The following is a 22,310-nucleotide window of genomic DNA, read 5'->3' on the forward strand; positions in this document are numbered from 1 at the left end:
GTGTTACAAATATTTCTTTCACCTGCATTGAACAGTTTTGAGGTAAAAATAAAATTTCACAGTAAAAAGAAATATTTCATCTGGACTATTCCTGAGCTTGATTCGAACCCATGACCTTCTGAATGTGAGTCCGCAGCCATAACCACTTGACCGTCTAGCGGCAGAATCTGGAATGCATGTCAAACTTAAATTTAAACATGACATTCTGCATTGCGAAATCAGCAAGTCATTGTTGATGGTTTAAAGGCATTTGTCTGTGTTACAAATATTTCTTTCACCTGCATTGAACAGTTTTGAGGTAAAAATAAAATTTCAAAGTAAAAAGAAATATTTCATTTGGACTATTCCTGAGCGGGATTCGAACCCAGGACCTTCTGAATGTGAGTCCGCAGCCATAACCACTTGACCGTCTAGTGGTGGAATCTAGAATGCATGTCAAACTTAAATTTAAACATGACATTCTGCATTGCGAAATCAGGGAGTCATTGTTGATGCTTTAAAGGCATTTGTCTGTGTTAAAAATATTTCTTTCACCTGCATTGAACAGTTTTGAGGTCAAAATAAAATTTCAAAGTAAAAAGAAATATTTCATCTGGACTATTCCTGAGCGGGATTCGAACCCATGACCTTCTGAATGTGAGTCCGCAGCCATAACCACTTGACCGTCTAGTGGCGGAATCTGGAATGCATGTCAAACTTAAATTTAAACATGACATTCTGCATTGCGAAATCAGGGAGTCATTGTTGATGGCTTAAGGTGATCACCACAACACTACTTTGAGAAGGGGAGGGGGCATTGTAGCAGAAGCTGAAAGTTCCAGGGATTCTAGTGTTAAAAGGTCTTCGCGGACCGCATTGATGAAGTGTGCTCCCATTGGCTACTCGTTTTCTGCTAGCTGTTTTGGTTAATTTAGACTTTTTCAGTTTTTAGGCTATTTAGAAGTTTAGCAATTATTTCAGCTACACACTAGCTGTTCTGCCTAACCTATTTTTTGGGCTAATTTGGCATTTAGCTAATATTTTAGCTGGCCATCAGCTTCAGTGTTTTCAGCTATCAGCATCCTCAGCAGCCACATTAAGCTTACAGCATTCACACTAGCATTATTGCAGGTAATGTAGTTGGTTCCTAAATATGTTAAAAAGTTACGGTTTAAAAGTTTTAAAATTTAGTTTTAGAGTGTTCAATAAATGTTTATCCAGTTCGGCCCGCGACCTAAGGTGTGTTTTGGATTCTGGCTCCTTGTGCGGTTGAGTTTGACACCCCTGGTGTATGTGATTGAAACCTTTACACCACAGATTGTATAAGTAAGAATAGGAAATGCATTACCCCCAGTCCTCATGAAATCAGGCTAGAACCTTCGTCGTCACTTCCTGATACGTCTCCGCCATATTGGATCCAATTGCAACCCTTCGACAGCGATTAGTCCAAGTTGGTCTGAGTCACGTTTTTAGAGGCACTACTGCAATCATGAGTTGCTCTGACTTGTTCAAAGTCCACACCCCTCCCACTTAAAGCAAGCCAGGGAGAAGCTGTCAATAAAATGTTTGAGGCGGGGCCAGTGGGCACTACATGCTTTTACTGGGGCTTTTGATTGGTCAGTTTATAACTTAACTAACTTGCATTAAAGAAAAAAATATCTTTAAAAAAAATAGGATTATATCCAATGTTCTAAAAAGAATGCATCAGTGCAAGAATTGTTATTCTGACAAATAAAATCAAATCACTTCTTGCAACCAGCAGGTACTTCATATTTGGAGCACAAGAGGGGAGGGGTTGCTCACTCCACTTCTTACTTATACAGTCAATGGTTCACACCAACTGCAATTAGCGCATCAGGTTTCAATGCTAAGTCAATGTACAGACACAATCAGAAGTCCTGCATCTTTGAGCGTCAGGTGTGGTGCGTCAGTCTGGCACAAGCATGTTTTGGGGGTTGAGGGGTGATTTAGGCTTCGTGGCTCATCAAGAGTTCAAAATAAATAAACCTGATGTCTCAACATCATCCGTGTCTTCCAAGTAAATGAGATATACAGTCGTGCTTCTATGTGGCGTTAAGGCTAAAACCTTTTGATGGAAGCTCCTCCCACACGTGTCTGTGTCTTCAAGTCTATAAACAAATTTTTAGACAAGCCTCGAGCAACGAATTTAACAAAAGAGATATCTGGTGTGAATTTGATACACAAATCGCATTCAGTGTGAACGCAGCACTAGATGTTTTACCGCCGTACCTCAGAACTCCGTCTTGCTGATTCATGTCTTCTTGCTTATTCATATCCCCCATCAATCGAATCTTATCTTTCCTCCTGTGAAATGCCTTCTTCGACAGGACACCATTGTTTCCATTTCACTCTGGTGACAGTTTCAGACTTGTCTCCTCTTGGGCTGCCGGATGGTTCACAAATCCACAGAATCTAGAATAAAGGATTGGATCAGACAGCAGAATCTTCAGGTTGAATCCGTTGTTCTGGTCACAAAGTGGACTCATTGGTTCTGGAGGTTTTTTTTTTACTGATAGTTAGAGCATGGGTGTCTAAAGTCAATCCTCGAGGGCCAGCGTCCTTCATGTTTTCCAACAAACCTGCCATTGAAGCTCCTTACTGGCCAAACACACCTGATCCAGGTAATCAGCAGCAGATAAGGCAGGATTTCTGGAAAACCAGGAGGACGGACCTTGAGGACGGACTTTGGACACGCCTGAATTAGAGGTTAAAAGTTGAAAATTGACACAGAAACAAAGCAGAAACATCTTGTGAACAGCAGAAGATAGAACAGTAGAATAATATGATCGTTTTAACTCCTCTGTGTCCGAGTTTATAGGAAAGTTAGAATTTCTGTCAACAAGCCACATTTTAAAGACTCCTTCCATGTTCTTGTAGTATTGTTCAAATTGTGATGGATCAGGCGCAGATACAAATCTGTAGTTTAAAAAACCCCAGGTTTGTGACGCAACTGCAATGCCAAAGTCTCCCTGTTCCGCTCCAATTCTAACCCATCCACTTGTAGACAATTAGATCCAATACCATCTTAATTCATCTTGTTTGAGCTGATATCTACTGTACGGCTTGAAGACTCTCATACGCCTCGCTGTTTTTTCTCACTACGCAAATGTTAGCTTGAAGTGGTGAGGGGCTGTGAGCAAGTGGTAGAGGGTGTAAATAAAGGGATGCTGGGACATCAACGTAGGCTTACTTCCACACCAACAGCCCCGCCCACAACACAGAGGTAAATTTTTGATGAACTTTTGCCACACTGCAGAAAATATAAAAACAACACAGGCTGTTTGACTTTGGCTGAAAACTGCATCATCAAAATTAAAAGACAACAGAGGAGAATTTTAAGAATAGTTAGAGTGGAACTTTACAGGAAAGATACTTTTTACAGCAATCTGACTTGTGTTAGCGCCCCCTAAAGAGCAGCTGATAGAACTCCACGGTTTCCACTGGCCGTTTAACCACTTTAGCCTTTGGTGTGTGAAAACAAACCACCTGAAGTCCCAGGAAGTTGGCTGGAACGTGTGGTGCACGTGTGTCAAAGTCAAGGCTGGATCTGGCCCTCCGGGTAATTCTATCCGGCCCTCCAGATCATTTTACTTTATTGTTATTAATAGCCAGATGTTATCTTGCGCTTATTTCTAACTTGTATAATTTTGACAAAAATATACTTTTATGGAGAGTAAAATATTGAAAGTTATTTAAGGTTTAAGTTGATTTATTCTGGAATAATATTCCTGCCTTTTTATTATTCATAGTTATGTTAGAAAGTTAGGGTTTTAAAGTTTTAAAAATTGAAATTCTGCTAGATTTTTTTTACTATCTTGGATCTTACTAATATTGTTTAGGCTATTTTTGAGTTTAACTAAAATTTCAGCTACATGCTAGCCCTTTTGGCTGATTTAGGCTTTTCTTTTTAAGGTTTTTAGGCTATTTTGGAGTTTTGGAGTTAATATTTCAGATACATGTTGTGGTTAATTTGGGTGTTTTTTTTATTTTTTTTAGGCTGTTTTGGAGTTTAGCTAGTATTTAGGCTACATGCTAGCTATTTTGGCTAATTAACGATTTTTTGTTGTTGTTGCTTTTTAGGCTCACTTGGCATTTAGCAAATGTTTTAGCTACCTACCAGCTTTAGCGTTTTTAGCTATCAGCTTCAGCATTTTTAGCTATCAATTTCAGCATCTTCAGCTATCAGCACTAGCATCTTTAGCGTCAAAAATCCAGTTAACAGCATTCACACTAGAATTATCGAACGTGATGCTATATAATTCATAGTTATGTTAAAAAGTTGTGGTTTTAAAGTTTTAAAAATGTAGTTTTAGAGTCTTCAATAAATGTTGATCCTGTTCGGCCCGCGACTTAAGATGTGTTCTGGATTTTGGCCCCTTGTGTGATTGAGTTGACACCCCTGGTGTATGGTGTGATAACAGATCTGAACTCTGTGGCTCAATCCAAATTCTTTCCTTCCCCTTTATCTGACCCTCCAAACTGAGAGTTATGATAAATAGTGTCTCATAACTCGGACGTCACTTTCGTTTGATGACATCATCAATAGTCGCTAGTCTGCCAGTATTAGCTCGGAGCTTCCAACACTTGAATATACGTAACAACAGCGGTTTTATAAATTTAAAAAGGTCATGCTACAACAAAAGTCATTACTTACATTTAAATGTAAACGTCTGTCAGAGCACACCTACAGTAAGTAAAGCTCTTCTCAGCATGACGTGGTTTAGCCTCGCAACGGAGGACTTTGTATCTCTCCTCTTAGAGGATCAGATTTAAAAAATACATTTTCTGTACACATTTGCCCCGTCAAATGGAGGGGAAGGGAGAAGTGAAGGATTCGGATTGGGCCTGTGTCTTACAACAAAATGACCTTGCTCAGCGTATTTTGAAAAATAAACCTTCCAGCATTTGTAAAACTGTTCTATAAGCATAAAACTTTAATAATGAATGTGACGGGTGGGACAGAACAATCTCATTCTGGAGGTCTTTTCCTTGGACTCTGATCTGAGCTTCAGGCGCCGGGTCAGCGCCGCCCGCCCGCCGTCTGGGTTTAACATTCAGAATCCTTCAGGCCGGTTTGTCCTCAGGTTTCTCTCAGGGTCTCGGCGCTTCAGTGCTGTCAGAGTTGCATCAGCGAGACGCTCTTCACGGCCAGCTTTGAAAGCAAGTGCAGGGTTTCCACAGGCATTTGTCAATACAGGAGTGAACAAATTCAAGCCTGAAGTCAACAACATGAGGGAATTTCATCAGTTTTATCTTCTCAATGTAAACATTGTTATTAATATCACTAAGACGCCATACATGTTTACATCTAGAGGAAAATTATAGGTCCATAATTTGCAGGATGTGCGAGTAAATTGAGTCGACAGTTTCAAAGAGTTTCGATCGGAGAATTAATGTGATTGACGTGTGTGACGGCATGTTTTTCCAAGATACCAGTTCGTTCTTTAGATGCATTTTTTTACCAGAGTTCATTAAAGTGGCACACAGGCCGATAGCAACAGGCATCACAGTCTTCCTCCAGACTGGCAGTTAAACGCAGTTTAACCTCGTGCACAAAGAGAGCCACAGTCCTCGATGGAGGCAGGATTAAACGAAAGAAGCATTAGACTTTACTAGACGGACATTTTCAAACTATGAAACAGCATGGCTTTTTCGTTATATCACAGACTGTTATTTTTGTGTAACATAAACAGAAAAATAACTTAACTTTACCAAAAACATTTTTACATTTTTGTTTTCATATCTATAATTTTGATCCACTTAGACATTACAGTAATACCTCTTGTTCGTAAGGGTTAGAGAGCGGAGACATCAACAAATCCGCGAAGACGTAGAACCCTTTGTCCCCATCTCACCCCGCGGATGAACAATGTCTGTTACTGATCCATACTCATAAAAAACACTTCATGTGCTGTAAAAAATGTATTCAAGAACAATGGTGTATTGCTCAACATAAATTGATTTATTTTTAAAATTCAGAACTGTACCACAGCTGCAGCAACAGCGTACTTTATGACGCAGATGAGGAGCGTCATTTTGTCTCTCTGTGCCTTAAAATCAGGAGTGTGTACTTTCTCCTTCATCAAATAATAAACTCCTGCTCAAGATATTAATTATTCTCCGTGATTATCTTTTTCAACATATCGGGATTTTTTGCAGCCGCTTCTGAGTCAGCTGATGCCATTTCTCCATTCAGGGGCATGGAGAGAGGAGGGGGGTTGCTGATGGGTGCTCCACTGTGCAGAAATACACCTCAGCACTTCCTTCAGACACAAAAATATTATCCAAGGGTCTTGAGTTGTCAGAGGAGCCGGAAGAGTTACGTGACTGAATAAAAATCTGCATAGATGTGAAACTGTGAATAAACAAACGCCTATAAGCGGAGGACCAATGCCCAACAAAACCCAAATGAAATGTGACAATGGTATTCAAACATTGTTTTCTAGATACTGCAGTCAGTTCTGAACTTTTTTTCTTGGCTGCACAGACCCAGAGGAAAGGTTAAGGTCAGCATCATGGTTCTGGTTCGGGTTAATGCTCCAAATCCTCTGTGGTTCTCCCGCCCACAGACATCGAAGGAGTGGACAGACACGCCCCCACCGGTGTAGGTTCCTTCTGAGCCTACCTACCTAACCCCCCCCCCAAAAAAAGAAAAATATTTTATTATTTTTAACACCCACAATAAAGGAAATGAATGAGAAAAAATGAAAAAGCTGAGAAAAAACAGAATTCCAGGAAAAATAACAAATGTGAGAAACTGGGCTCCCTGATATCATGGAGCTGTGAGGTCTGCGATGCTCCTCTGTCAACAGAAACTCTTCCTATATCATATATACATAAGGAATCTTTGACTTTACCCTGTGTTTTTTTAGTATTTTCATTCGAAAATATGTTGATTAGTTTGCTGAAAAATTTTATTCTTGTTGTTTTTATAAAATTACTATTACTATTACTAAAATTACTCATACAAAACTTTCATTCTGTTTTGAAAAAGCAGTTCGTTAAACATTTTTGGAGTTTACATTGCAAAATGAATCCTCATTTTTCCAGATGGAATTTTCTTTTTTTGCATAATTTTAAGTCTAGTGTGTGAAAAATGACCAAATAAAAGCAGTGTCAAACAAGAGAGGTTGTAATGATTTTAATGATACCAAAAACACAAGCAGGTAATCTTTCAGGTTCAAAATACAGAGGTAAATTCAAAAGTAGACCAAACAGAGTTTTAGGCCAAGGTTAAAAAAACATTCTAAATGTACAATTTTGCTTGTGATTTTCTATTATGGTTATTTACAGACAATAAGTGGCCGGCAAATATTGAAAGAAAATAACATTTATTGTGATTAATCGCGAATAATTTTATCCAGATTCACAATTAATTCGTTTTTTTTTTATCAATTCCCGGCCCCTAACACACACACACACACCACCCCACTGAAATATATATATATTTATATATATATCTGTTACATAAATGCAACAGTTTAGTCTTTAACCAGGCAATTTTACATAATTATTAGGCTTTTGGCTCTAATATTTGACTATTTTTGTTGAATCTTTTAGTTTAAGAAGTGCTACTTACTTTAAGATGTCTTGTTTTGCTTGTAAATCTCTTTTAGTTTCTTCATTAAAATTCAGTCCATCAGATATGTGCTGGAAATTCAGTTTTCTAGTTACAGCTTATGAATACATCTTATTGAGAGCTAAAATGATTTTCTCTAATTTCTGTAACATTATTAAATGATTTGGTTTCTTGGTAAATATCTTTTTAAAATAGCATTTTCCCTCCTGTAATATACAAATTAGTCTCCCTAAAGTGTTAGAAGATAATTTACTCTTAGAGATTTGTTAAAATAATCTGACAGAATAAATAATTTAGTTTGAACTAAAAATAAAAGCAAAAGCAATCAAATAAACAACTTTACAAGTAATATAAATGAAAGATAATGTAAGTACCCTGGCACTAAAGAGTTTAAATGCAGAAAAAACGGTGTTGACCTTTGACTCTGAGCTGAAAGAAGTCTGAGCATGAGCACTTCAGTTTGGTGTCATTCACTGAACTGAAAGGCCTGGATAGAACTAAAGCTCAGAGAGAGAAGCAGCTTTGATAGCTGTGGGTCGGGTCACACAGGGATGCAATTATTTGGTGTTTGGGTTTTGTTTTTCACTTTGAAAAATGAGGAGAACTTTTCAGTAAATTACCTCAGGCTGAAGATCACGGATATGAATCAACAGCAAAAACAATCCATAGCTGTTTCTATGGCGTTAATGCACCGCGGCACACGAGGCTCAGCTGCACCACTGACCTACATCTGCACCTGCTGCTGAAGTCCATCGCTGGGGGAGACAACATGACCTCACAAAGAGTTTTAATCTTTTGCAGTTTGCAATTTAAAATATTACCTTCCGGGAAAAAAACTCTAAACCCAAACATGACTGAAAGGCTAAGTCAAGAGAGCTGCACTCTGTGACAGGTTATGCATTTACATCTGGAAAGCTTTGAAAATGCTGGTTTTCTTTATTTACGAGTTTAAATTTCCCTTTTGTTTTTGATATTTTAGAGCACATGTGTAAAAGTCAAGGCCCGGGGGCCGGGTCTGGCCCTCAGTAATTCTATCCGGCCCTCCAGATCATTTGATTTTATTATTAATGACCCTTACGCTTATTTTTAACTTGTATACTTTTGAAAATATATATTTTTATAGAGAGTAAAATATTGAAAGTTATTTAAGGTTAAAGTTGATTTATATTGGAATAATATTCCTGCCTTTTTATTATTTATAATTATTTTAAAAAGTTACGGTTTTAAAGTTTTGAAAATGGGCATTCTGATAGATTTTTGGACTATTTTGACATTTACTAAGATTGTTTAGGCTGTTTTGGAGTTTAGCTATCATGTCAGCTACACGCTAGCTGTTTGGCTAATTTAGGCTTTTTCAGTTTTTATGCTATTTTGAAGTTTAGCTACATTTTCAGCTACATGTTAGCTGTTTTGGTTAGCCTAAGATTTTTTTGTTTTTTTGGTTATTTTTTTTTTAGCTAATTTGTCATTTAGCTAATATTTTAGCTGGCTTTCAGCTTCACCTTTTTTAGCTATTAGCTTCAGTGATTTCAGCTATCAACTTCAGCCTTTTCTGCTATCAGCTTGAGTGTTTCAGCTATCAATTTCAGCGTTTTCAGCTATTACCTTGAGCATTTTCATTTATAAATTTCCGCATCTTCATCTATCACCATTAGCATCTTTAGCTGCCAAATTCATCTTACAGCATTCACACTAGCATTATCACAGGTAACTCCTTATATCTAGTTCATAACTATGTTAAAAAGTTATGGTTATAAAGTTTTAATAATGTTGTTTTAGAGTGTTCAATAAAAGTTTATCCTGTTCGGCCCGCGACCTAAGGTGTGTTTTAGATTTTGGACCCTTGGGCGATTGAATTCGACACCCCTGCATTGACAGATTATGCATTTGGAAAACTCTGAAAATGCTAGTTTTCTTTATTTATGAGTTAGCGTTTCCCTTTTGCTGGTATTTTAAAGTAACCTGAAGTAAAACCTGTCTCTTGTTCAACAGTTTTACAGCCAAAGGGATCGTAGGAACATGTCAAAGTCTTTGTTGGCAAAAAGTCTTCTCAGATTTGTCTGTAGAAAGCGTTCAGTGGATTGTGGGCTTCCGACTGCCACAGTGAGGAGGTGATGCCCCTGTAATGACAGAGGGAATGGGTCACTGCTGAACGCAGCATTATGCACGGCTCCTCTTAGCCCCTGAGGGAAGATTTCCTGGTCTTTCAGCGCTTTTTTGGCCCCTTTACTGCCACTGCTTAATGAAATTTCTAGCCCTGGAAACTGCAAAGTCGTAAAGACTCTGTGTCTTTTTTTAGCCTTTGCCTGCTTTGAAGGCATCAATTAACCAGAATTTTCCGATGTGACTCAGATGCCTCCAGCAGTTCAGGGTTATTATTACCACGAGGTTTTCAAAGTCACAGAAACTGTCATTACTCCCCATTTCCTTATCACAATTTCTTCACTGCCTGGTTCTGGAGCCCTTTTTAATCCCATCAATGAGTCAAATGGAATATTTAGGAAAGAGTCTTCATTTGCGAAGCATGTTCCTCGGGTTGTAGCATCACAACAGAAAGCAGGAGGAAAAGATCTGCAGCCACGGAGCCAAAAGAGTCTTTGACAGCAATTAGTGCGAGCTGAAGACGGCGGGGGAAATGATTCATCACTTAGCACTTGCCAAGTGCTGCACTTTAATTTGCATTTAAATCCGTCAACAAATGAAGAGAACTCCTCTTCGTTTTAGAATATTTACAAGACAGCACAGCTGGGAAGGAGTTCTTTTTTTGAGTTTTTGAGGGGGGTCCAATGATTTACTGCCTGTTTTCCAGTCATTCTGAGAGTCATTTCCTGTTTGAATGTGACGATGTTCTGGAGCTGAAAGAGTGGTTGATGTTTTCACCTCCTAGTAGTTCCATCAGCACAAATATGTAGTGAGTTTGGTTTTACTTGAGAGCACTAATATTATTAGTCACTGTCATTCCCTCCGTTTTCTTCTCACACCTAGTTTGTAGTTCTCCTTCTCCCTGTTTTCCTTCACGTATCCTAGAGGGTTTGATCCTTTCAAACATGCTGTTGATGAGACATTTCATCCATCTATTATCCAGCGCTTCTGCTGTCAGACCTACTTCTGCCTGAATATTTTACTACTGTGCTGTTCAGCAATAATAACAAATTTAAAGGCTCCCTTTCAGTTTAATATTTTCAAATTAAAAGCAGATGTGATGGCTCTGTATCCTAACCTCTAGCTTAAGTACGGTGGCCCTGAAGTGCAAATCACATCAACAAATCACTCATCTTTAAAAACATTTTAAAGATGAAACAATTAAAAAAGTAAAACAAATAGCAGTACATGTTAGAAAACAAAACAAAAGTCCAGAAATCAAAGCTTACAAAAACTTTTTTTTTTAAACATAACTAATTTCCAGAAAACATAATGAAATGTTAAGAAACAGAACACAATGAGAAACTGGAAAAGGTTTATGGGACATCACTGATCATCACTCATGTCAGGTAACCTTCAGTTGAAATGAAGGACAAACGTCATTATCCAATCAGCGACGCCCTGTAGTCCAGACCATTTCTGGATTCTTAATATGTTTCGTTTTTGATTTTTATTTATTTATTTATTTTTTTGGAATACATGTTGTTTTCCATTTTTTTTTTTTGTTTTCTTTTTTACAAAAGCCAATTTGTTTATGTAATTAGCACTTCAGGGCCACCGTACTCAAGCTTGTGTCACATCTGCCCTGACGGGTAGATATGTTGAACCCAGACGGACTGCATGAGATTTCAGGGTTTTTGTTTTTCAACAAACTTTATTGCACATTTTTTTAGTTTACAGAGATTCACAATCAGTTATGCAATAAGGGAACACTGCAATACAAAAAAAAAAAAAAAAAATCAAAAAACAAAAATAGAAAAAATGCAGGAGATTAGTCTTCACATAAAAAAAGACTCATTGTTAGATGAAGTGTGTTTGTGACTGACACTTTTTTGCAAGCCCGATGAACGGCCGATGCTCTGCAGCCGCATTCGCTTACTCCGAATGTTTGATATAAAAAGAAAAACAAATAATCCCACCTTTACGAATTGTTTTTTTTCTTTTAATTTACCATTTTTAACTGACACAGTCCACACTCGTCACCACTGACCCTGAGTTCAGGGGGAATTGGACATCGATAAATAAATAAGTTGGTTTGATTGACTATTTAAAACAGATTTTGTGGAATTGGAAAAAAAAACAAAAACAAATGATCAATTACACGTGTAGAAGTTGTCTACAGACTTCCCAAATGATGTAAAAAATAGCATGAGTTTAGCATATGACAGCATGTTGCCCATTGTATTTCATTTTTCTGTTTCAAAACGAATTTTGCAAATGAATATCGGCCTAAATATTGACTATCGGCCACCCAGACTTAAAAAAACACTCTTCATTGGACAGACAGCGCAAAACCCCCATCACCCGTATGGATCAACCCCACCTAAATTATAACTTTAATGTCCACTTTAGTTACAGCTACAAACTGTAGAAATAAAAAAATAACATGTAAACAAGGATCCAGATGAGTTTTTAGCACCAAGAGCCGACCAGAATACATGCTGTCTGAATTTTTGCTTGTTTTTTCGCCAACAAAATAATATAAAAACAGATTTTTGTTCATCCAGAGTCTTTATCAAAGGTTTCTTCAGGTCCTTTGGATCCACAGCTTCACTGAGGTTAAACAAGCTGGTTTCCTTCAGTAATGACAACTTCCTCTCCAGATTGATTCCAAATCAATGCTTCTGATCAGGATAGAAGCTGTAGAGTCCAAAATGAAAAACCTAAGGAGGAGTTCGCTGTGGCAAAACAACCCAAATCCCCAGCATCCCTTCATATTTGCATTCATCATTTCAGCGGACATGAAACTCTTTCATGTTTCCATGGATCTGATGAATCCTCAGCAGGTATTCGCTCTGACAAAATGTTTTTCCTGAAATCAGGAGGTTCCAGTTAATGCAGTGTCTTCCTGTTGGCACCAATCTGCCGTCTGATCTGTTTTCCTGTGTGCTGAGAAGGCCTTGTTATTACAGGGCGTCACTGAGTGGAGCCGCTTGTCGTTTAATCGTCCTGAAGGCGCCCCACGTGTCCTGCAGAGATTGATCACAAAAAGGAACCAAAGAAGCGCTCATAAGTCAAGACAGGGCCCATCTACTCTCAAATAGAAGTATAATGAGGCAGAGGAGGGGGCGCGTGGAGGAGCAGATTAATGAGAGGAGCGGAAGAGCGTCAGCAGCAGCTAAATGACGCCAAAGGCAAGCCATTCACCTTTAACCACGCCCGGCTGCGTCTCCGGGCCGCGCCGCGCTCCTGAGATTACTGATGCTGTGGGACCCGAATCAGTCGTCACATCGCGGGGTGTGTCTTTATCAGAATGAAGTGTGTTAAGGTTAGATCCCGTCGGAGGGGAGGTGGAGGTGACATTCACCGTCGTCTGCAACCCTGACACATTATCATAGTAAAGAGATTTATTGGAAGATTAATGCTGTTTATTGTCGTTATCTAATTTGTTCCTCTGTAATTAAGGGGAGGATTTTAATGAAGCTCGCAGAGTTATAAAACTTAATCAGCGTGTAATTACAGACTGAATGAAGGCTGTATTCATTTGTCAAGTGAAGCAGATGCCAACAACCAGTCAGTCCTGCTGAGAACGGCATATGTCCGCACACCTTTGAGGGGAGTTCTTCATGGAATCAGAATCTCCTCAGAACGATGTTTTTACATGTTATTGTGCTGCTGCTATCAGAACCAACCCAAGTGTTGTGACACACAGTTACAGATGTTCGTCCACAGTTCCACAGGGATGAGGATGACCTGAGAGTGTGGAGAGAAAATACACTCACTCTGATTTCTGCATGCGGAATTCTTCATTTGTAACTCATATAATATGTTTTGTGCAAAAGTAAAAAAAAATTAAAAGAAATACAAAATACAATTTAAACATGCACAAATTAAAATTACAACAGTTTGAAACTAATGACACACAAAAATCTTTAAAAAGTACGCACGTATGACCTACTACGCACGCACAACACGCACAAATCTATCGTGAGACTCTTTCCACGTCTCACGGATTCGTCCGTGAGTGTTGTGTTCAAGTACTACTAGAATGCTCGCTCACCGTAGTTTTCTTGTCAGTCATTTTAAACTTAGATTATGAATAATATCCAGTAAAACTTGACATTTTCCCACTTTCTTAAAAATATATTCCCGATAGTTAATATAAAAAAGTCTAAATGAGCATTTTTAAAACAATTATCCCTTAAAGATAAGAATTTTTCCAGAAAAGAAAACTATTATAAAATAATTTAAAAAAAAAATTCCGTTGTTTATGGCGATATCTGCAGGAAAAAAAAGGTAATTACACTCAGGTGCCACTAGGGGGCAGACAACATTTTCTATGTCACTGCCTCTGCAGAGAAAGAAAGGACTGTAACGACGGCAAGAAAACAAGATATCTCTGCATCCCCCCCTACTCACTATAAAGTGCGTTCACCATTTTCTAGTTCTGTCTGAATCTAATAATTCCAAAATCTAGAGCCATCTGCTTACAGACAAGTAGATCCATGTTCGTCTTCAATACTGCTCTCCATTTTTGTAGCACTGTAATCTGAGATTGTCATTTTAAGGGGCTGTAAGCTAGTGGGAGAGGATGGAGCTAACAATATTATTTGAAACCCAAATAAATCAAACAAAAAAAAATATGGTGTTTGGTCAAAAAAATATAAGTGTCCTAAACTTTTTACTGTTCTAAAATAAACTTAGTTATTTTCAGCTTCAAATGTTCTGTTTTTTAGTTTTCAAAACTTAACATTTCAATTTCAAAACTTTTTTTTTTTGCCTAAAAATGGCATAATCATAATTAAAGACCACTGGAAAGACCTTTACAATATATCACCAGATGATCGGTGTGGCACTTGAAGAGTCTGAGAAATGGACTGACACATCCATGGATGATGGTGTGACCAGAGACAACCTGAACCCCAAAGACAACTACTAAAAATAATCCAAAGAACAAAACCCAAGAAAACTCAGCTGTAATAATCCTGTCAATGAAACAATGGCCCGAGATGTCTGCCGTTACCATGTCAACACTGGAGGTCCAACATCAGACCAGCAGGAGCTCACAGCCGTCGTCCTCACTAATACACTCACATCTCAGCTCAAACTGTCTTTGTAAAAGTGCTACCATTTCATAATGAGCTAAATTAGCTTCTTTTTTCACTGAGATTGTGAGTCACAGTCATTGATTCGTAATACTACACTTTTAAATATACAGAACGATGAAGCCCGTTTGGCTGTTGTAAAACCTGACATCAAAAGTAAACAAACGTCAGATGCATTTAACTAGAAGGAGATCAAAAATCTACGTTTACGGGTGTGTTGATCACAGGAAAATAGGTTTTATTTTTGTTACTTCTTAGATGTGACTACTATAACACATTTTTTTATTATTAGATTAGGAAAAAAATGGATTTTGGACACGGAGGACAACAAAACGGAAACTTTTATATTTGAAATAATTAAAATAATTCTTTATGTTCTTTCATTGTTTGAAATAAGCTGCTCAAAAAAAGAAGAAAAAACCTAAAAAACTCATTGTTACTCCAAGTCAGTCACACTCAGAGGGCTGCACAGCTCTCCATGTGCTCACCAGAGGTAGCCTGACTGCCATAAGGTACCAAGATGAGGTTCTCAATGGTCTGGCTATTCCTGGCACATCTGGGACACCATGTCCACCCACCAGCGCCAGGTTGCACCACAGACTGTCCAGGATTTGGTGGATGCTTTGGTCCCAGTGAGAGTAGATCCCTCATCAGAAGCATACTCAGGAGATGTGGGGAAGTCATAGAGGCACATGGAGGCCACACCCACCACTGATCCTCATCTGGACCTGTCTGAAGGACATAACATCAAAGTCGGATCAGACTGTAGTGTTTTTCCACATCCAGGCCTTCATAGGCTCATGCTTTTAATTTGTGTTGTTAGCATTTTCTTCTGAGCAGAGTATGTTCTGACAACACACAAAAATGATAGTAGTGAGGATGCTTTTGCAATATATTCTATTCTATATATCATATTCTTGTGTTTGTAAAGTTAAGATTGGCGTAATGGAGAAGGATGTTGATAGACTTAAGCTTCCTCACTGACCATGGATGATGGAATGATGGATATAAGTAGAAAGAGACATTTTATTTAATATAATTTACTGTTCTAATATTTGTCTCATGCATTATTAATTAAATATTGATCAGATCAACAAACATCCAGGACTGATTTATGTTTTTCCCCTAATATTTATCAGAAGTGCAGGCATTTATCCAGAAAATGAAAACCTCTTTTGCAGACTGTTGAGTGTTGAGCTGCTCTCTCTCAAATGCGTCTTCTGAGCTCTTTCAGTTCCTGAATCTCTCATGATAGCAGTCATTACCTGCTCTCCCTGAGACGGGCTCTGATGATCCCAGCAGCATCTCCCTCCTCCTGATGGAGGACGCAGCCAGCTGGATAAACATCCCTTTTACAGAGAAAGGAAAAAGACTCTGAAGTCCAAAAACAGAAGAAGTTGTTCACAAGCTTTGAGGAATGAAACAAACAAGGAAAATGTTGAATAAGGACGTCAAAGTCCATTGGTGACATCTAATAATTTTATGAGCCGCGGCTCAAAAGAACCATGTGAACGGGACAATGCTGTGGGCGGGGCGATGAGGTCACCGCTTTGATCCTTTCAGAGGTGAACCGTGCGAGTCTTTCACTGCCAAAGTTAGGAGTTTTGAACACAACATTTTTGATGCGAGTGACTTTTTTTAAGTTTTGAGCTTTTCTTTTTTCAAAAATGTATTTTGAATTAACAACTAATGTTTCCCCCTCCCTTAATACAATATTCAAAGTGGTGACTCATGATGCCGGTGAGTCATTGAGAATCAGGGAACACTTTTGTTTTGTGCATTTGGTAGGAAAGAGTTTTCATGCTTTTTTCAGATTCACTTCATCCATAAATTCCTGCTTTTATTAAATCAATTTTGGACCAAGCGGTGGCTGGTTTGGTGATGTTCTAAAGTGAAGAAAAGAATCTGCGGAGAGGAAATCTCTTTAATCTGTGGTAGCAGCCGCTCCCAGAGAACACAGCCACAGCTGGAAGGCTTGCTTGGCCGACCAGAGGAAAATGAGAATGAAACAGAAGAGGCAGATAGTGACATTTTGGAGCTTTCTGAAAATGCTAAACACTGAAACGCGTCTAAATGCCAGACAAAGTAATTTGAAACTCCAGTGAGTCTCTGCTTTCGGTGAAAAGGATTGGTTAGTGTGTCCTCTGCGGCTCATTTATTACAGTCATGCTGACAAATAAGGTTAAAACAGTCGGTGTAAGAGTCCAAATATTTACGATTTGATGAAGATCAGCACCTTCAGGACACTTTCTCCCTTTTGATCTTTAGTTAATTTGGGTCTTTAATTTTGTGCTTTACTTTAATGCCGTCTGGTACGTCCCCAATGGGCAAACCTGTCACAAGCAGAGGAAAATAGAAAAGGAAACCATAACATGGAATATTGGACATCAAGGGCACAAGAAAGAGTTTATTAAATAAAGAAAAACCTGTGTCTTGCAAAGAAAGAACTACATCAAATAATTAGTACGCTGGATCAAACAAATAGACAAAACAAAAAGATTTAAAGCCATGTCGACCGTCAGAGTCAGCAGCTCCATGCTAAGGGCTAACAAAAATCTACCTAAAAAAAACAAATAAACAAAAAAACTAAGACTTTTCTCTGTTATTTAAAGTTCAAAACTTCATAGAAAATGAGTCCAGTTGTATAGAATGAAAACAAAGATCTGATGGCGATTAGAGCTGCATGTATCAGATAGGGGCACAGACTGCAGAAGGCTGGAATAAAAGTTACATTCAGTTTGGGGACCCCTGATTTAAACAGATGGCTGCAATACGTAATTCCGCCACTAGGGGGAGTAAAGGAAAAGTAATACCAGCATAAAAAGAAATCAAGAAACAAAACAGCATTTCTTTGCAAGCGCGAGGGATGCAGTTTGCCAGCGTCACCGCTGTTAAGTTGGTATAAAACGGATGAGGTGTGACACCACAATTACCAAAAAGTGATTAGGCTAATAGGTTGTTTGAGGCATTTTTTCCAACTTAAAAAAAAACAAAAAACAAAGCTACAGATAACAAGTTGACCATAGGTTATTTTGCTATTATGTTACTGGTTTGGCCCACTTGAGATCAGACGGGTTGAATTTGACCCCCGAACCAAAATGAGTCTGACACCCCTGGTTTAACCCTTTGATATCTATTGATGCAAACACACATTAAACACTTCTGCCCCAAACTCAACTTAATTTAGAATCTACTTTACAACAAAACGTTATTGACTTTTTTATGCGTCTCTGGAACTAAATTCAGACATCAAGGGGTTAATTGTGATACTTGACGTTCATTAGTACCAAAAAGAACATTTGCTTTCTTTCTAGACCACGTGTCAAAGTCAAGGCCCGGGGGCCGGATCCGGACCTCCGGGTAATTCTATCTATCCGGCCCTCCAGATCATTTTATTTTATTGTTATTAATGGTCTGATGTTATCTTGCACTTATTTCTAACTTGTATAATTTTGATAAAATATATTTTTATGGAGAGTAACATATTGAAAGTTATTTAAGGTTTAAGTTGATTTATTCTGGAATAATATTCCTGACGTTTTATTATTCATAATTATGTTTAAAAAGTTACAGTTTTTGGAATTTACTAAGATTTTTTATGCTATTTTTTAGTTTATCTCATATTTGAGCTACATGGTAGCTGTTTTTGATAATTTAGGCTTTTTTTAGTTTGTTGTTAAGTCTATTTTTGGAGTTAGGCTGGTATTTACATGCTAGCTGTTTCAGCTAATATAGCCTTTTTTCAGGTTTTTAGGCTACTTTAAAGTTTAGCAAATTTTTCAGCTAGCTGTTTTGGATAACCTTTTTTTATTTTTATTTTTTGTTTTTTTAACTAATTTGGCATTTAGCTAATATTTTAGCTAGCTTTAGCTTCATCGTTTTGATCTATGAACTTCAGCGTTGTCACCTATCAGCTTCAGTGTTTTTAGCTATCAATTTCAGCATCTTCAGCTATCAGCACTATCATCTTAAGCAGCCACATGCAGCTTACAGCATTCACACTAGTATTATTGCAGGTAATGATATATATCTAGTTCATATTTATGTGAAAAAGTTAGTTTTAAAGTTTTAAAATTATAGTTTTAGATTTTTAGATGTTTATCCTGTTCGGTGTTTGGCCCCTTGTGCGATTGACTTTGACCCCCCTGTTCCAGACTTGACCAAAAACTGGAATTACACATAAAAGTTTCTTTAAATAGAAGCTAAAAAGTTTGAGTGTTTTCAGCCGCAAACAGAAATTTCATGAAAGATTTTCACCACTTCTATCCGTTACCTCTCTCTGACCTTTGACCTGTGAACACGTGACAGCCTCTGCCTGCTCCGCCCTCGCCACCTTGCTCCGCCCTTCAGACCACCCCTCTTTCCACTCCTTCCCCGCAGGTTGGAGACCAGATCTTGGAGGTGAACGGCCACAGCTTTCTGAGCATCCCGCACGAGGACGCCGTCAAGGTCCTCAAATCCTCACGGCACCTGATGATGACGGTGAAGGACGTGGGGCGCCTGCCGCACGCCAGGACGGTGGTGGGGGAGACCAAGTGGATCGCCAGTTCGCAGATCGCAGAGAGTTCTGCCAACAGCAGCATGGCCAGGTAAGTCCTCACACACTGAGAACATGCTGGAGGAGGCTAAAGAACTGGTATGAAAACATTTAGATTGATGCTTTTTGATTGATTGATACATTTATATAACAAACAAACCACAATGAAGGAAGGAAAAGCAACTTTAATCAGGAAAGGAACCGATCACCTCAGCTGTGTCCATTCCTGACACGGTTGGAGCAAAGAGGAAAACCGGACGGATTATTTTACATAAAAAAGAAGAAATTTTTAGAGGAAAGTTTGGGTAGAAAACTTAAAGAAATTGCCTGGAGAGACCCCAAAGAAGTTAAAAATCCTTAAAGACCAAAAAAAAGGTGTTTTTAACATGTTATTGTGGTATTTTTCTCATGATAGAAGACATATGAAGGAATAATTAAGCAACATTGGATTTCTTTATTCTAATTGTTGTGAATCAGGAGCAGAAGAAAAAATGTTAGTTAAAAAAGATTGTATTTGTGATGTAAAAAACACGCTGAATAGGCCCCAAGTGTCCATTCTTCAATTAATCGATTTAAGTCGATTTAAGCTTAATGGATCAATAATCGATCCATAAAAATATAGATCGATCTAGCTCATAAAGCTAAAGTTCGCTAGCTTGATGCTTTGATACGTTTAATACATCCTATGGAATTTCCCATAGGACGACTAATGCTAACGCTGACGTAAACATAATTCTGACTTAATGAACATCTTTATAAACTCACAGGTATGAATTTTACAAACTCTTTGAAGGAGATATTTTTACAATAACCCTTTGTAGTCCAGAAACAGAAGTCAGGAGAGCCTCAGAGCTTCAGGACTGAAGCTGCTCAGAGCTGCAGAGCAGAAACGGTTAGCAGCAGACGGAGCAGTGCTCTTGCAGAGTGGAGCGGACACACCCAGCACAGAATGCTGTTGTCAACAATGAGACAGGAAGAAAACACAGAGTGGGAGAAACAGCCACAAACTTCAGCTCCAACTTTAGTCTGTTGCAGAATAGTGCTGCCACAAACGATTATGTTAATAGTCAACTAATCACCGATTATTTTTTTCGATTAGTCAACTAATCGGAACATGTGTAAACTGGATGTAAAGCACACATCTTAACCATCATTAGCTTTAAACTAACTAAAAATAAAGACAATTAAGACAACAGTTTATTAATCTTTAAATGAATCATGCAGCTTTATCTAGTAAGCATGCAATAGCATGCTATATCTAGTATATAATTATGTTAAAAAGTGACATTTTTAAAGTTTTATTGCATGACAGGATTCTGTTGCATCTCTGCTGAAGTTTGCATTTTTAAGCATCACGTTAAATCATGCAGAGCAGCAGCTTGATTCACTATCAAGTCTGAACATCAGCTGATTTCTGCTGGGATTCTCGTCCTCAGACTCCATGGAAACAATGCATCTTCCTATTAACCTTTGGTCTTCATTCTCTGGCTGTAACACAGATGATTTTCAGAGTTTGTGCAGAGGAAATGGAGTTTCTGCTCTCCCCAAATGAATAAACAATCAACTTTCTGATCATGTTTTTCTGTTGAAATAAATAGAGTCAATGAGAAAAATGTTTTGGGAGAACACAGAGATGCTCACCATCACATGGGGTCAGAGGTTGGACCGCCCCGATGACTCTAGGTCCCTGAAAGCATGGGAGGCTCCAGCCTGAGCTCCTCATCAGAACATCCCCTCTGCTGCTCGTCAGCTGGAACTAATGCGCTAACAACCCCATTAAAGTCTGTCACAGCTCCTCATCCGCTCCGCGGAGCATCAGCGCGGCGGAGCGGAACCGGGACTTCTCGGATCCTCTGACGTACAGGATGCTGAACACACACACACACACTGTCTGCTCACAGCTGTTTGTGTTTAAGATGAAGCGCTGATGGATGGAAGTGTTGTCTTCTGTGTGAGGACAGTTTCCTCCTCAGATAGCAGCATCAGGTTGGTTTGTCAAACGGCTCCTCTCCACAGTCATATAAATACATTTAGATTCACATGGATTCACAATAGTTGCTGACCTTTAAATTGTAACAGTAATATTATCCCTTTATGTCCTTTTTTGTTTCCTAAAAACATGATAAAAACATTTGGTCTAGTTATCTCATTGTAAACATAACTTTTACAGACAAACAGATACTTTTTGGACAGTTTGGTGTAAAGTTTGTAACGTGGTGAGCGTTTTCTAGATATTTCCAGATTTTTTATTAAACATTTTTGCAAATTTACTACAATGAAGTTTAAACATATGTCATGAACTGATTTTTTTATGAGAAAATCCCCTTTTAACCAAAAGATCCATGAATTTAATGCTCTAACAAATAGAAAAAGGACATTTTTATGCTGAGCCAAGCAAAGTCTTCAACGGGAGGGGTCCACGCTTAGACTGCTACCACGTTTAGGTCAGTTTGTTTGTCCTCTCGTTTGTTTCCATCCATCAGGCAGAGCCGACCTTTCTGCTTGTTTTACTGTCCTTTTTCCTACTGACTGGACAAACGGCCTTTTTTTCATCTCAGTAGTTGCAACATCCGTCTAATAAACCTCGTCGTGTTCAGGAAGTGCTCTGCTGTCCTTCGCGCTTCCTTTAACAAAAAAAAACATTTTTACCAACCTCATAAAGAAATATCATCAGTATCAGGAATGATGGGGTCAAGACCGTTCATGAAGCTTCCTTCTGAATCAACATCCCGCCAGAAGAGGCGACCTTAAAGGGTAACCAAGCCCTAAATCGACTGTCTTTGGCTGTTGATCTCCATAAATGGGACTTTAAAAGTGCTGTCGACAATTTTTTTTGGACAAATTACAATAAACTTGTTTAATTCTTGAAAATATTGTCAAAAACCGCCTGTGTTCTGCCCCCTACAGGTTTAATTGAGGTACTACATTTGAATTTCGTGATTGGTAAAACCATTTTTCTCCCACATCATTTCAGAAGTTCCACATCATGATCTGCAGCTCCAGTAAT

General features: G+C 38.4%; 1 protein-coding gene across 1 annotated transcript in view; it reads left to right on the forward strand.

Annotated features, from left to right (window-relative positions):
• Positions 1-22,310, forward strand: part of whrna (whirlin a) — a gene marked incomplete in the record, with an annotated part of 201,423 nt that overhangs the window by 129,509 nt on the left and 49,604 nt on the right. Inside the window, 1 exon segment of the mRNA XM_024299665.2 lies at positions 19,147-19,355. Coding sequence (XP_024155433.1) covers positions 19,147-19,355 — 209 coding nt within the window.

This window comes from Oryzias melastigma, linkage group LG12, assembly GCF_002922805.2.
Source record: "Oryzias melastigma strain HK-1 linkage group LG12, ASM292280v2, whole genome shotgun sequence".
Taxonomy (NCBI): Eukaryota; Metazoa; Chordata; class Actinopteri; order Beloniformes; family Adrianichthyidae; genus Oryzias; species Oryzias melastigma.